Raw genomic sequence first — 15,720 nt, 5'->3', positions numbered from 1 at the left:
TGATCTAAGGTTGAGGTAGGAAAAAAGGAGGGTAGGGAATGGATATAGGTGAGATTTTACAGTTCAATCAATAGAACGTCACAATTTATTGGAACTGAGAAGCATGAGAGAAGGAGAAATTTAAAAATGGAATGAACCAGATTAACTAGAAGGCCAAAGAAAGGGACAAAGAAAGAAGAGTGAGTTATATGGGAAGACATAAGCTTGATTAGAAGATATTCAGTTTACGGTGCTGAAATTCATTAGGTCAAGCTTGTAGCTCTTGTTGTTGATAAAGGAGAACAGGTGCTAAGGCCGGTCATAGGTTGAGACAAAGCCTTCAAAATCATCCACGTGGGGGTGTCGTCCTTGTCAACAATGAGGCCATGCCATATGGAGCAGAGGTTGCAAGCTTGGTGGGAATGAGTGATATATGGCTCCTAAGTATGTTCATTTGTGTGTTTGCAAAAATTGTTAAATTAAGCCAACATGTTAAAACCAGGAGATTGTACTTAAAACATCGACTTCTGGCTTCTCTTTTAAAAGTCAAAAGATGTGGCTGACTATGAACTCATATTGTCACGTGACAGCAATAACTAGAGCAGCCAGGGTCTGCCCCCTTGCGATCACGGCTGGATGCTCTCATTCACCACAGTCTCCACTACTCCCCGTCATCTCCCAATACTTTGTATTAAACACAAAGCAGAGTAATGGTTGCCTAGGGCTGGGGGGCAGGAAAGAGGGGCTTGAGGCTTATATGGCTAAGGCGCATGGGGTTTCTTTTTGAGGTGATGATTTTGGTGATGCTTGAACAACTCTCAATATAATAAAAACCATTGAACTGTACACTTTGGGTGGATTGTATGATGTGTGAATTATCTCAAAAAAGCTGTTTTATAAAATGCAATAAAGAAAAAAATAGAAAAGAAAAATCAGTTGCCATTGCCTTTCCAGGGTTGGTTTTCTTATAACAGAAAATATTTCTTTATTAATATGTCTCTATCAAAAAGGGGAAAATGGAAGACAAGAGGGTTGTATATTTTAAGAAGAATGGAAGAAAGTATATCTCTTTGCGGTAATAAAGGATTCCTGCATTTTAAGATGCAAACGCCTGGCCTCTTTACTAATGCACATTACCTTCCTAGCCACTGAAGACACTTGGGTGGTAGGAGAAAAAGCAGTCATGGTCAGCCCCCTGGGGTCCACCCACAACTAGGAAGAGAGGGAGAAGAAAAGCAGAGAAGGAAAAGAATGCTCATTGGGATTCAGAAGAAGCAGAAGAAGCAGTATATTTGATGCCAAAAGAAGGGGAAGCTTTATCAGCTGCTGACAAGAGGTCAAGGAGGATGGGGACAGAGAAGTCAGGAGGCTACAGGAGGACATCCAGTGAGAAAGCTTAGAGCAGTGGGGCCAGAGAGAGACTGGGGAGCAGATGATGAAGTGCCCCCGGTGCATTGTTCAGGAGTTAGTATTTCTCCTCAGCATGGAGGGCTTTTGGAGGAGTTTGAGTAAGGGAATGATGTGATTAGATGAGCACGGTCTAGATATTTTGTTTTCAAATTAATTTGTGTATGTTTTGAATGATGTACATCATGCACTAAGGTCACCCTAAATTTTATTCCTTCCTATGCTAAATTCTTCTTCTTTCGGAAATCCCCAGGCTTGTTGTGGTCCCAGTTGTTGATTTCCATCTAATTCATTCCTGTACCTGCTTGAACCAGAGAAAATGTATGGTTGGTGTTGTCTAACCCAGGGGCATTCAACCTCAGCACTCTCGTTTTGGGGGCTGGATAATTCTTTGTTATGGGGGCCTGTCCTGTGCGTTACAGGGTGGTTGGCAGCATCACCAGCCTCTACCCTCTAAATGCCAGTGGCACTTCCACTTAGACATTGCCAACAAAATCACCTCCAGCCTAGAACCACTGACCCACATGCATCTGCTATAATATTTGGGCCCAGGAGTGTAAGGCCATGCAAAGTTGGTAGACCACCCTGAAAGATGACAGGTCCAGAAAAGAAAGAAAAGAAGAAAAGACCAATACTCCAGACTGAGGGGTGAAAATCCGATGATGCAGTAAGCAGGCAATGAATGAGAAGCTCAAGGCCTCATGTTGTTTTAGCTAATTCGGTGGACTTCAGCCTCTCTGTACTTAGTCTCCTCGTTACAAAGAGATGGCATCTTGAGGATACAAGGCATAATGAATGTCCCACTGTGCTCCCTAGGGCTAGGATTCCTCTCATGGCCCTGAGCCAAAGTGCACATAGGAATTCAGAGGAGACCTCAAGATGTCCCAGATATGAGGTGGGGGGTGTGGGCAGGCTTCTAAGTGGTGGGACTTGTAAGCCTGCCTTTAAGGAGAAGGAAGAGGAGGAGCGCAGGAATAGTTTCCTCCTGATGATGTCAAGAGGGATCAGTGGAGGGGCGCCTGGGTGGCTCAGTCGTTAAGTGTCTGCCTTCGGCTCAGGTCATGATCCCAGGGTCCTGGGATCGAGCCCCACATCACGTTCCCTGCTCGGCGGGACGCCTGCTTCTCCCTCTCCCATGCCCCCCTGCTTGTGTTCCCTCTCTCACTGTGTCTCTCCCTGTCAAATAAATAAAAAAATCTTTAAAAAAAAAAAAAAGAGGGATCAGTGGAGCTCTGGAGATGTAAGGTAGTAGCTGAAGCACAACTTGGAGTAGACTGGAAACTCAGATGAATCCTTCACATCCTCCCCCTTACAGGAAAGTCTTAGAAGGTGAAGGAATGTTTCTCTGGGGATAAGACTGTCTAATACAGATTAGATATGAAATGGTTAGATCTTCCGGATTCCTCTTCTGGGTGTGTGTTCGCATGTGTGCAGGGGTTGGAAGGGCAAAAGAATTTTATATGCACATGCCACTGTTTCTATATTGATTAGGAAAACTGAGTTAAGACTCTTAACGAGTTAAACAAGTCTTAGAGCTCTGTTAAACTAAGACTGTTTCATACCTGGCTCTTATTCTATGCAGTAGCATTATGCCTTTCTGCCATGGATGTTGAGTGGCTCAGTTTATTATTAGCAATGGCTCCAAGTTGCCTTGCATGCAACCTCTTATTGATATATAACTCTGTTATCTTTTAGCCCAGTGGTGGTCACTTTCACTGAGGCTGAAGGAAACTCATGCTGGTTTTTATTTTTAGTCTCATGTTCCTTAACCCCTCTCCTTCTCTAATTTGCCAACTTTTGTGGTAGTGAACTAAGTCCCCCAGGAGTCTCTAAGCAATGAGCAACAACTGGACTGTTGTTTATGTGAAACACCATTACAAGAAATGGGCACTCATATTCATGGTTTTGCCCTGTTTCATTTCAGGCACTTCTGGCTCCAGCTGTGTGACAGCTGCCCTGGGAACCACCTGGAGTCACAGTGTGAACACCCGGCTGATTCTGCAGTGCCTTGGTTCAGAGAGAAGACAGGTGAGTGCTTTGACAGTGTTTTTGAACTGTCCAGTTTAGAGAACAAGATGTACTTAGCAATCGGAGTGTTCATCTTCTGAAAGCATCAGCCACATTGTCTGTCCTGGGCCAACACTGTCAGGGGGCAGCTAAAGAAACCAGCATCCCTGCCCGCCCCAACAGCAATTGTAATGAAGTGGGAAATCAGTCGCTCACAGGAAAAAAATGTGTAAGAATAGAGCCCATCGAGTTAGCATGCCTCCTGATATTTGCCAATGGCTTGGAAGTGACCAAGGTCCACCCTCTAAGGATCTCAAATTCTCCATCTCTAAAGGGTGAATGATCATTTCACTTAGCTGGTATTTGTTGAGGACTAGATAATTTGTGTACAAATTAAATAGTGATGGTGCTTTTTCTTGAGGTTAGTATGCTTTGAAAACCATAGGCCAGACAGATCCTGCCATGTGATTAAACTGTTGCCCAGACCCTGGGTACTTGTGCATTAACTACTAAGCCAGTAGGTTCACGTACCAAAAGGTGCTAGAGAGACCCCCCCCCCACAAAAGGATGATAACTCTCCCAGAGCTCCCTATTTCTATCCTGGCCTCTAATGAGAACTCCCCCACCCCTTCCATCCAGAAAGTTTAACTTCCTATACCCTTTCTTTCACTCTAAAGAAAGGGACACCATAGTCTGACCCCTTTGATAAAATGTTTCATAATTAGGGAATTTATTTTTCCCGATGCCTAACCTCAACTTTATTCTGTTGTGTGAATCAGGTTCCATCATGACCTCTCCCACAAGCAGGAGGAGGAAGAAGATAGGGTGATTGTTCTGATTTGTTGGATGGGGCAGAATTCAGAATCCAGATTTGCCCATCTTGCTAAGTATATTACAGTCCAAGTTATTCACTAAAGAGGCATGAAATATCATGCTGGTGGTCCTTTCTGGGGGAGGTGGCAAGGAGTTGTTGCCCTTTACCTGCATTAGGTAAATTGGCTGTCTTTCAAGGAGTCAGGAATCATCAGAAACAGACATGAGCCTTTGCCTGTTCCAGACATAACTTTCCGAGTGCCCTTGGTTACAGACCAGAGGATTCTTCTTGGTTTGCTTGGGACTATGTAAATAACATTCCAGCTTGATGATTGAGTCAGCCATGTTCTAAGAAGATGGAGCTGCTTGTTTTCATTTAGGGGAACATTCTTAAGTTTTCAGGCCCTGGCGTGCTCATTACCTCAGTGATACCTTTTCCCCAATGATTCAAGTATCCTGGGTTCTGAATCCATACTTCTCTTTTCAGTGGAACATAGCCAGAGATGTTCCTGTAGAACCTAATGACCTTTGGTTTGTACCGTAGGTTATAAATTATGTTAAATAAACCCAGTTTGCAGCTGTCAGGCACTGCTACCTAAACTCTTATTTGAAGAAGCAAAAGTCCTTGTGAATCAGTGTTGATCCATTCATTGTCATGGATCTTTAACCCCATTCCTTGAAAATGTGTAGTTCATCTGTTTTAGGTTTTAGATAGCACATACTGATTTTGTGATGTAGTCTGTTATATATGGTAGCATGGACTCCAGACTCCCAGATCCTTGTTTAACCAATTCTAGCTAGCATTTATCAGTATACAAAGAAGTTAGAGCCATATTTTTCTTTTCCTTTTGTTGTAATAAATTAGCCTGTCATTTCCATTTTTTTCGATGTCAGTAGAAGTAGCTGATAGGACAAATGCTATTATTTTATGTCTTTTTGGTAACTGCAGGATTTTGGAGGCTCTTGGTTTGGGCTCATAAGGTCAAACACAGGCCACTAGTCACAAGAAGAATGAGGAGCACAGCATGGATAGATCAGTGACAGTTTATCAACTCATATCCTATCAAATGAGTCAGTGGTGTTATCTTAATCTACAAATGACAACATGTTACTATCATTGCTAATCAATCAAGAGCAGAGTTAAATGCTTTTGAATCATGTTTTCAAACACTAATTAGTAAAATATGTAAATAAAATAGTAAAGTATAATAAAATGCTATAGCAAAGTAAAATATGACCAGTGTTAAAATGGCCAACCCAGGCAAAAGAACGTACACTTAATTAATCTATAGAAATGTGCATGCCTTGGGCGCCTGGGTGGCTCAGTTGGTTAAGCGACTGCCTTCGGCTCAGGTCATGATCCTGGAGTCCTGGGATCGAGTCCCGCATCGGGCTCCCTGCTCTGCAGGGAGTCTGCTTCTCCCTCTGCCCCTCCCCCCTCTCATGTGCTCTCTCTCTCATTCTCTCTGTCTCAAATAAATAAATAAAATCTTTAAAAAAAAAAAAAGAAATGTGCATGCCTTTTGGGACCAGTCCTTCAATTTGTGGCCTAATAACTAGGATGAAATTTGATGTTGAAAACATGTCTCCATCTGATGAACTTATCTCGCTTTAGCAGAAGATATGCATCGTGATTCACCGAGCCTTTCCTGTGGTCTTAACTTCATGACAAAGTAGAGAAGCCACATGAAGATAAACCTTTTCTGAGATATGTGCACAAAACAGTACTTTAAGCTAGTCTTTAAGGTAGTTGTTCCAAGCAATACTTCTTTATAACACTACTTGGTAAGAGAACATGCCTAGATCATTCCAGCATCAGCAGATCTCTGGAACACGAACCACCAGAAGAACATACCTGGTATAGCTCTCCCCACCCCCACCAAAGCACAGAGGCCACTACACCAAGGGATCAAGGACATGGAATGAGGATTATGTTTTATCCCGTTTCTATGACATTGAGCTCTATACCAGGGCTCTTGAATGTGAGGCTTAGTCTGAGATCACAGGGCTGGAAGGAGGTCAGGTCAAGCTGAGCAGCTCTGCGAGCCGATTAAACCAAGAGCTGAATTGTATAGTCCAAGGGAAGGAGTCCTCCCTGGCTGATTATTTTCTTTACACCCTGGAAACTTTGTAAAATTATATAACCGAGAAAGAAATCTCCTTATCAGGGTACAAGCCAAGTTAATTCTCTTGTTTATTCTGCTTCAGTGTTTGCAAAAACCCTCTTAAGAAGCTGGGAAACATTTTCTTTTGGACTAATTTAGGTTTTTTTCCATTTGACTTTTATTTACTCTTTATCTAGTCTGCTTCTACCCTGCCCCACCCTTTTTGCAACATTTTTATTCTTACCAAAGGCATGTCCCTAAAGTGGAAATAAAATGGCCTCTACTAGGTTGTTTTTTTTTTTTTATCTTTTAGTATTTTGGATTTTTTTCTTCTAATAATCAAAAATACGTTTTCGGTCCACGATGTGCATGGCTTGGGGATGCAAAGAAGTGGAAGACAGAGTTCCTGCCTTCGAGGTTCTTCTGGTCTAGCGTGAGAGATGGTCCATGTGTGTATACACTCATAAATCATCAAAATGAAGTGCAAGAGTCAAAGAACAAACCAATAGTGAAGCGCGGTCATAAGGCAGTGTTTGATTTGTTACCTAATAAGTGGTTGAGACGGTACCTGCTTTGAAACCAGACAAGGTAAACTCACCGGAGCCACATTAGTCTTTTTAAAAGACGGGAGGTGAGTTATCACTTTAAATCAGTGTTTCTCAAGCCTGGCTGCATTTTAGACTCATCACAGGAGCATTTACAAAATACCAACACCAGAGCCCCACCCCAACCGATTAAATCAGAATCTGCTTCGGTGGGCCGGGCACCGGTGTTTATTTGTAAAGGGTCCCCCCAAGTGATTCTACTGTGCAGCCAAGACTGAAAACTGCTGCCCTAAATAGATAAATGGATATTCCTGAGAGAGAAAGTAGAGGGAAAGCTCAGGGTAAGGAGGAACAGGAAAAGAAGACAAACGGGAGGGCAGGTCCCATGTTCAGAAGACACGGGTTGATTTTGGCCTTGTCATGAGAGCAGAGGGTTTGTGCCCTCAGTCATTTGACAAGGCTTGATTTGCTCACCTCTTTTCTGCTAGTCACCATGTAAGATGCCAGTGATTCAAACTATGGGTAAGTCGATGCCCTGAAGATGTTCACCATCACCTGGGGAAGAGGTGAATGTGTAAATGGTACAAGCTGCATGCGCATGATGGGTCTAGTGAGCATGGAGGAGAGGGCAGGCCCCTCCGCAAAGGAAGGCCCTGGGGTGTTCGGTGAAACAGCAACACACACAACGGACTGGCTGAGGCCTTCCTTCAGCAGGCGCTGGCGGTGACCAGGCGCGCCGTCATGGGGGGCTGGAAAAGCAGGAGTGAGGGCGGTTATACTTGAAAGAATGATGAAGGGGCACCTGGGTGGCTCAGTCGTTAAGCGTCTGCCTTCCGCTCAGGTCCTGATCCCAGGGTCCTGGGATCGAGCCCCACATCGGGCTCCCCGCTCCTCGGGAAGCCTGCTTTCTCTCTCCCGCTCCCCCTGCTTATGTTCCCTCTTTCGCTGTGTCTCTCTCTGTCAAATAAATAAAATCTTAAAAAAAAAAAAAAAAAGAATGATGAAAAAACTTGGTGAAATATCCATACTATTTTTCATTAAGTCGTCATGAAATCCGTTCCTACAAACCACATATGGGATTGTTTAAATTTTTTAGTATCCTGGAAGAAGTCATGAAGGAAATTAATCCCAACTAAGCTTCACACCCCCTTGATGAAATAAATATTATGACTCTCATTTCAACAAACTGGGAAGAGACACTTTTTCATATAGTAGGTTTATTTAAATGGACTTTATAATAATATTTTCATCTTCTATTTAGAAGTCACCTGGAAGTTAAGGAACACTTGAGGGAAGAGCCTAAAGTACCCAGTAAATTGTTGACAAGACCCATAATGTTTCTCAAACTCCTGGTCCTTACTGGAATCCTTAGGTTTTTCTCAAGGTCCCAGGTTGTTTTGCATCTGGGAGGTATTTAGTGTCTCCTTTCTGGTGATATAATTCTTCTCTCAGTATCCCTTTTGTGTTTTAAAAGACTCAAAACACCATCACTGTGGAGACTTCCTGACACCAAGCTTTAATCAGCCCCGTTTCCCTCAGTTTTGCCCACAGATGCACCTAGTACTTGTCTCTGTTCTTGCACAAGTGAAATCCGGATTGTGAGCCCCTTGAAGGCTGTGACTGAATCTTATTTGTATACCCTCAGAAGCAGAACAATGCTTGACACTTACACATTCAATACATATATTTTGAAAGATAGAGAAACTCCTCGTATCCGTATGTGAACCCAGTCTTGAGGAAGAAGGCCATACTGCTTATTTGAATCACTCTTCCCCATAGGAATTTAGTTACACAGCTTAATAGTTCCTTTAAAGTATTAGTAATTGTCAGTTAAAAAGATTGGCATCAGACCTTGACAATTACAAGCAGATCCTCATAAAGAAATGCTGCGGGACGCCTGGGTGGCTCAGTCGGTTAAGCGTCTGCCTTCGGCTCAGGTCGTGATCCCAGGGTCCTGGGATCGAGTCCCACATCGGGCTCCCTGCTCCGCGGGGAGCCTGCTTCTCCCTCTGCCTCTGTCTCTCATGAATAAATAAAAAAAAATAAAATCTTTAAAAAAAGAAAAAGAAAGAAATGCTGCATCAGTACTGAGGATGGGAGTATCTTTTTGCAGAACCGGCCTGCTGGGGGCTATGGGAGAGTGAGAGTCAGGCTTCCCTTGAAATGCTAGTTGGAATTCCTCTGTGTAAGCATATCAGAGCCCTAAACACAGACCCAGGCGGAGTGAGGGAAAGGGGTCCTGCAGCTGCTTGCAGGGAACAGGCCGCTTGTGGACGTTGGCTGAGGGGAAGGATAAGAAATCTTTGTTGCCATCTTCCAACCAGTCATGAGTTCTGCTGTCTGTGCTTGGATAGGCTTAATGGAGGACTGACTAACTAAAAGAAAGATGAGAAATATTTTCTCCCAGATAAGCTGAAGGGTAGGTTTGGGGCAAGAATGTCAGGCATAGAATCATATTCACCCAAAGAAAGACATTGAAGAGGATGTTTTGCCTCATGGAAGTCATAGTTTTATATCTCGCTATTCACAGATTCCTCCAGAGAGGAATTCAGGCTTAGTTGCCCTCACTCAAAAATGAACCCCTCTCCCTTTGTAAAATGGCTCCGGGTGATTGTGTTTATTCTGTTTCTTTCTACCTCAACCCATCTGCTGTTTTTAGGAAAGGAGACTGGTGTGTATGTGTGTGTATCCAGCCAGAGGAGAGGTTTGGCTGCAGGGTGGGAGAAATTTCTTTTTAAGCATAAATGTCTGCAGAAATAGCAAAGGGAACATAGAATCCCAGCCAAGTACATTGCCTTGGGTATAAATGTCCCATCCCTTTTCAGAACTGCTCAAGTGTGAAATCTAACCCCCTGCCCACACTCTTCCATCAGAAGTGCTCTAACAGGTATTGAGCAGATTGGGAAAATGTATAAAAGAGGAACCCAGAATGGTGACTTTTAAAAGGATTTTTTTTTCAGGTCAGCAGGCAAGTGTATTAAAATCTGAGGAAATCCTACCTGAAGTTGTGCAGTAACAGCAAATGAATACATTGAGCTAAGACTCAGAGCTTAAAGATAGCCTCCATCGGAGAAAGGACAACATAGACACCCAATTGGACACTCCCTGTTTCTGTCTCCACATTTGAAATAGGAATAGTAATGCCTTCCCCACCACCTACCAGAAAAACCCCCAAACTCCACTGGACTCTCTCTGAAAAAAGTCAATATACTCAAAAAAAAAAAAAAAATCACTACTTCTAAATGGGCTCAAGTAGAGAAAACTTTCCCTTGAAGGGGTTCCATTGGAAATTGCCAGTTAAAAATTCATTAGTACAGTTGCCCTCATGCTTCTGATGGGGGTCTGCTTTTCAGATGCCTTGGCCATGATAGACAATGTACCTTAGCTGAGGGGAAGAGTCAGTCTTCCCTAGGAGATTTTGAGCCACAGGGAGTCAAGAGAAGTTCAACTCAAAATCAAAACAAAATAATGGTGGGGGTGGGGCCATCACAGGGTTTTAAATGTCATTAAAAAGCAGAGTTTTAAAATTAAGCTTTAGCACCATTTCAAAAAGGAAAAGATACTTTAACACCAAAAAATAGAGAAGACATTATCTGTGAATAAAGAATACTACTATAAATGAAATATATTTGTTTTTATGGAAAACTTAGTACATGTCCTTATTTCTGTCTTTGAGGATCATGATCTCTGACCATGAGAGGCTGAGTGACCAGTCCACTCACACAGTGTTCGGGCGACTTCCCCTTTACTGAGCCACTCACCTTCCCAGTATTTTATCACCTCTGTCATTCTCCTCCAGCTCTAACTAGTTTTATTTTTATACACTGTCTGGTACCAAATCCCCTTATGCAGTGACCCTCCCAGCTCTAACTTGCTAAGTAAACCAGGGCGAATATATGAATGAGAGATTTCCAGAGAAAGCTCAGCTATTGCAGGAAGTGGAAGAGACACAGGGCTCTGGAACCAAACTGAAGACCTTGTTGTCGGCTAGGGAAGAGAAGTGTTTTCAGTTGGGAAACAACATAGGAAACAGCTATGAGATCTCTTGGACAAGGCGGTGACCTGAGAGTCAAGGGCACTGAAATGTATTTGGCTCATTTGAGAATGAAGATTGGACAGGATGTTGTATTTTGGCTTTGGTTAGCTATGACTGAGAAGAAAATGGGGCAACAGCTTTGGTTAGGAAAAGCAAGAGCTACATAAACTACGAACTGATTTACAAATGAACCAGCGCTTTCACTAGAGCCCTTAAAGGCCTTTAGGATATGACAGTGTCCCATCTGAGATGCCTCCTAGAGATGATCTTATCCAGGGATTCTCAACTACAGCCAGCTTAAAAAATCACAGGTGTTTGTTAATGTTGATTCCTAGGCCCCACCCCAGTGACCATTCCGTAAGGGCAAGCACTTCCAGTGATTCTCAGCAGGGTGATCCTCAGAACCACACTGTATTCTAGCCACTTAATTTTATAGACAGAGGTAAGCAATTGAGGTTCAGTGACCTATTCAGGGTCACACGACTAATAAGTAGCACAAATGGAAGTGGAATTAAATTCTGCTAATTTCTAATCTGTTGCTATTTTCACTCTACTATGCTGACTTTTAATAGGAAACTCTGGGCTAAAAAGTGCCCTAGCCCAATCAATTTTCCAGATTTGCAGGCAAAATGATATTTATATCCTCTATGACTTTCAGTGGCTTATAAAAAGGTTCTACAGAACTCTGCAAAAATATATATATATATTTTAAAGCACCATCCCACCCCACACTGCAATGAATCACCAGATGAAAGTCAGCATTTTAGGGGCGCCTGGGTGGTGCAGACGGTTAAGTGACTGACTCTTGGTTTCAGCTCAAGTCTCAATCTCAGAGTCATGAGATCAAGCCTCACATGGGGCTCCACGCTCTGTGGGGAATCTGCTTGAGATTCTCTTTCTCTTTCTGCCCCTCTCATTCACGCTCTCTCTCTCTTAAGTAAATAGATAAATCTTAGAGAGAAAGGAAGGAAGGAAGGAGGGAAGGAAGGAAGGAAGGAAAGAAGGAAGAAATTCAGCATTTTAAATTCTTGGTGAATACATGACTTTTTATAAGTTGAACTTCACAATGAGCATGGACTTCCAGACGAATGACTCTTTATAGACAACATCCGGCAAACAAGGCTGTCTTCTCTGCCCCTCTTCCACAGATGGTCACGTGTGCTCATGGAGAGTCACCCTTCATCTTGAGCTTCCTATTGCCTAGCTTCAAGGGCTATATGATGGTTTGGGAATCTTGGAGTTTTCTGATCTTTTGTTTGCTTGGTCGTCTAAGAATGAGAGAAGCTTTGTGATTATCATATTTTTGAGTCTTTGCATCTTCATTTGAGAAAGAGAGTGGAACGGGGGAAGGAGGCAGCCCGAGTGGAGACCCATTTCCTGCCATCTCAGGATCCCACAGTTTGGTAGTGAAGAGCATCCTTGCTGGCTTCTGGTGCTCCAGGCAACACTAATTTAAAGTCCTCTTTATTGTCTCAGGAGTCTGGGGGGTTAGTCTTTATTGAGTACTTATGGTTGCAGGCATCACGTTTGATCCTTTCACATGCATTATTTCCACTGACCCCACAACAAGCCTTCAACAGAGATCTTATCATCTCCTTTTCACAAATAGAGAAGCTATTCAGTAATAGATCAAGATTTGAGACCAAGTTTAACTTCCAAGCCTAAATCTTCTTGCTATATACCATGTCCTCTGAGATGTAGGCACTTCCTTTTTTTTTTTTTTACTTTAGGAATCAAATGAGGTGCTGGAAAATGAGGCCTTGCCTTAGTGATGATTCTTTTGGCTTGCAATGAATGGTCCTCATTATCTTTCTCTCCGATTGTCCCCCAAGGATGACTGGATCTAGAATGTCATTTAGCTTACCTCCAAAGCTTACTGAATTACATATTAGAACAGCACCTCGCACTCTGGGGCCAGGGACATTAGGAAGGAGTTGATGAGCTGCTTCTTGCTTTTTTTCCTCTTGTTCTTGCCATTATTTGGCTGAGAAATACTCCTGGCATGTGACTGTGATTCAGAAATGCTCCTTGCCCTGTCTGTGTGTATGATTTGAATAGCACAGCTTGTCACACATATGGCTGAAGCAGATCCAGCTTGGAGAATTCGTCATCTGGTTGCTGTTGCCAGGGGAGTATGCCTGCCCAAGGAGTGCCCTGCCTGGGCCTGTAGTCTCTGCTTCTCCCCAGGGTCCACTGTGGCCGAGAGGGTCACAACATGGTACGATGCTGGTTTGTATTTCAACCTGATTGGGGCAGTGGGTGCAGACCCTTCTAAAATCTTCATGGCTTATGAAATTGGTGTGGGGGGATGGGAAGCAGACTGAGGATTTACATGATGGAGGTATAGGGAAAGACAAATCAAATACATCTCTAGGATTTGGTTTGAATTTAGGTAAGTCTGATGAGTTACCATAACATTTTATGATATGCTAAACATTATCTAATGCATGATTGTTGTCAACTGTAATATAAGTCATTGAGCTTTTCTTATTTCTGCTGCTCTAAATAATTTGGAATTTTCAGTTACCATAGAGTTGACATATGCCCTCTTTCCTTCCCTCAACCTTCCTCTTACCCTGTTGCCCCTCTCTGCACACTTTCTCCCTGCCCACCCCCCCTCCCCAAACTTTCCCTGGATTTTTAAATCAATGGCTCCTGGCAACTGCCTTAGAGTTCAAATGTTTGAAGCAGAGATTTTCCACAGAGGGTATCTTTCTGAAAGTTTCCTTTCTTGGTTTGGCAGACCTTAAGAATTCTGGCATCTAGGACAAAGAGCATATGTGCTTGAGTCTTGGACCCTTGTTTTATTGTTACCAAAGGGACTGTGATTTTGAGAACACCTTTAGAGAGCCAAGCTACAGTGGCTATACCCCACTGCCTACTTTCTGAATCCTCGACTCAGAATTGGCAATGAGAGCTGGAGCTGGAATTATGATCCATGACTCTAAGTAACAAAATTCTCTGAATGTCAAAACTTTGGAACGAAGTTCATTGTTATAAACCTTAAAAAGTTAGAACAGAGGCATCTGGTATAACTGGGAGGGATTAAGAACAAATCACCCAAAGCCCCTCCAGCCCTGGCTTTCGGACTTCTTTGCTCTGTCTTCCCAACCTTTATTGAGCGTTTCCTCTGTGCCAATTACTCTGCTAAGTGCTCTGTGGGCATTCTCTCATTCAAACCTCACAACTACCCTACGAGATAGATATTACTGGGTATACTTCCTAGATGAGTACATTAAAGTTTATAGAACTTTTAAAAATTGCTCTGAGTCCCATGGCTTCTAAGGATCCCTCATCCCCCACACACATACATATAATCCCACCCCTACATTCCTGAGTTCTTAACCATTATCCTCTACTGACTCCCATGGTAAAGTAAGATTATTCATGCCTGCTGCTTGGAATTACTTGCAGGAAATTTCTCCATTCAACCACTGTGGTGTGGCCACTCTCAGTGGTTGTACTAGGCAGAATGCTCCCCTCAAAGAGTGGAATGAGTCATTACCTTGAGAGAGCTTTTTCTATCTCTGTTAAATAATCATCAGTTATTTCCTATAACAATGTGGTTCTGTGTGGCAACAGAACGCTCTTGAGGAAGAATGAGCTCCATGGGACATCTCCCCATTCTGTCAGGGGAAGTCCTGGCCCTTCCTCTCTCAACTTCCAAGTTCTGGCCTTTCCAGCCAGCATCATTTCCATGTTCTGGGTTTGGCTTCATGTCTGATATTTACGATGTCAAAGCAGAAAGAGAAAGTCTCTGTGGAGTCTTGCCCACAGTGGGGACAGACCTGTACCTACCCGTTCCTGGTCTCCTCAAGTGAGAACCTGCAGGACCCAGGAGGTACAGTGGTGCAGCCTGTGGAGATAACCTCTTCCCTCATGGATGATAGAGAATGACATATAAATGATATTTATCCCTTTATTTTGTCCTTGCAAAGTCACTTTCCCCACATAGTAATCAATTTCATGGTTTACCTTTAAAATTTTTTCTGAGCAGTCTGTTATTCTTTGAAAGTATTATCCCAGCAGCCTAATGGAGATTCAGTGAATGTCTACTGGAACGGGAAAACTCTGGCATTCTATGTTCTCTTACAGGTCCCTCCTTAGAGTGCAGAGGTTCAGTAGATCCAGTGCAGTTTCTAACCTTTCAATAACCTCCCTTATACCTAGCTGCTCTGTCTTATTTGTAGCTATTTATACAGTATTCTCTCCAGACATACTCTCCTATACTGCCCAGGTACAGGAATGTTAGGCTCTTCTTTGTGACTGATCTCCATTTTCTACCTGTGACTCCATGCTGGCACTAGCCTTACCTTTTTATGCCTCCCACTTCCCTTTTCTCATTTAGACCTTGCTCCAAGATCCCTGGGATTGGCTCTGCTAAGAGTCTGTTAGCATTTCTTCCCATTGACTTGAGAAGGCCAGTCTGTCTCAGAACCAGCCTATAATCTCAGTTTAAATTAAACAGCAGACATTTCTACCAAGGGCTTCATTTGTCTCTAGGACCCCAGTGCATACGGGGTCTCATTACATGTTGTGTAATGTTGTCCAAAGGCTAAATATTTTCAAAGAAAACCCACTGAAACAGGTTGGCTAAGTGACTGCCACAGCATCTGTGAAGTCTTTTTTCCATCTCTGAAAAATCTTAATATTTTTCCTCGGGTAAGAAATAGTGTATGTTATAACTTAAAATCTTTAGCAATAAATCTTCTAAAGACTGTAATTGTAATAATAGTCCTTTGCATGTGCTCTAACCATAGACATGGATCCTCTTATAACTCTTGTATTTTTATCTAGACTACACGATTAAGTTTTCTTTGTATTGGAC

General features: G+C 42.8%; 1 protein-coding gene across 1 annotated transcript in view; it reads left to right on the top strand.

The window, feature by feature from the left end:
- RAD51B (RAD51 paralog B) overlaps window positions 1–15,720 on the top strand; it is a 565,004-nt gene that overhangs the window by 509,842 nt on the left and 39,442 nt on the right. The window contains exon 9 of the mRNA XM_021679523.1: window positions 3,311–3,414. Coding sequence (XP_021535198.1) covers window positions 3,311–3,414 — 104 coding nt within the window. The remainder of the gene's footprint in view (window positions 1–3,310; window positions 3,415–15,720) is intronic.

This window comes from Neomonachus schauinslandi, chromosome 9 (assembly GCF_002201575.2).
Source record: "Neomonachus schauinslandi chromosome 9, ASM220157v2, whole genome shotgun sequence".
NCBI classification, from domain to species: Eukaryota; Metazoa; Chordata; class Mammalia; order Carnivora; family Phocidae; genus Neomonachus; species Neomonachus schauinslandi.
Note: the sequence above shows the minus strand (reverse complement) of the source record. Positions and strands in the feature narration are given on the sequence as shown.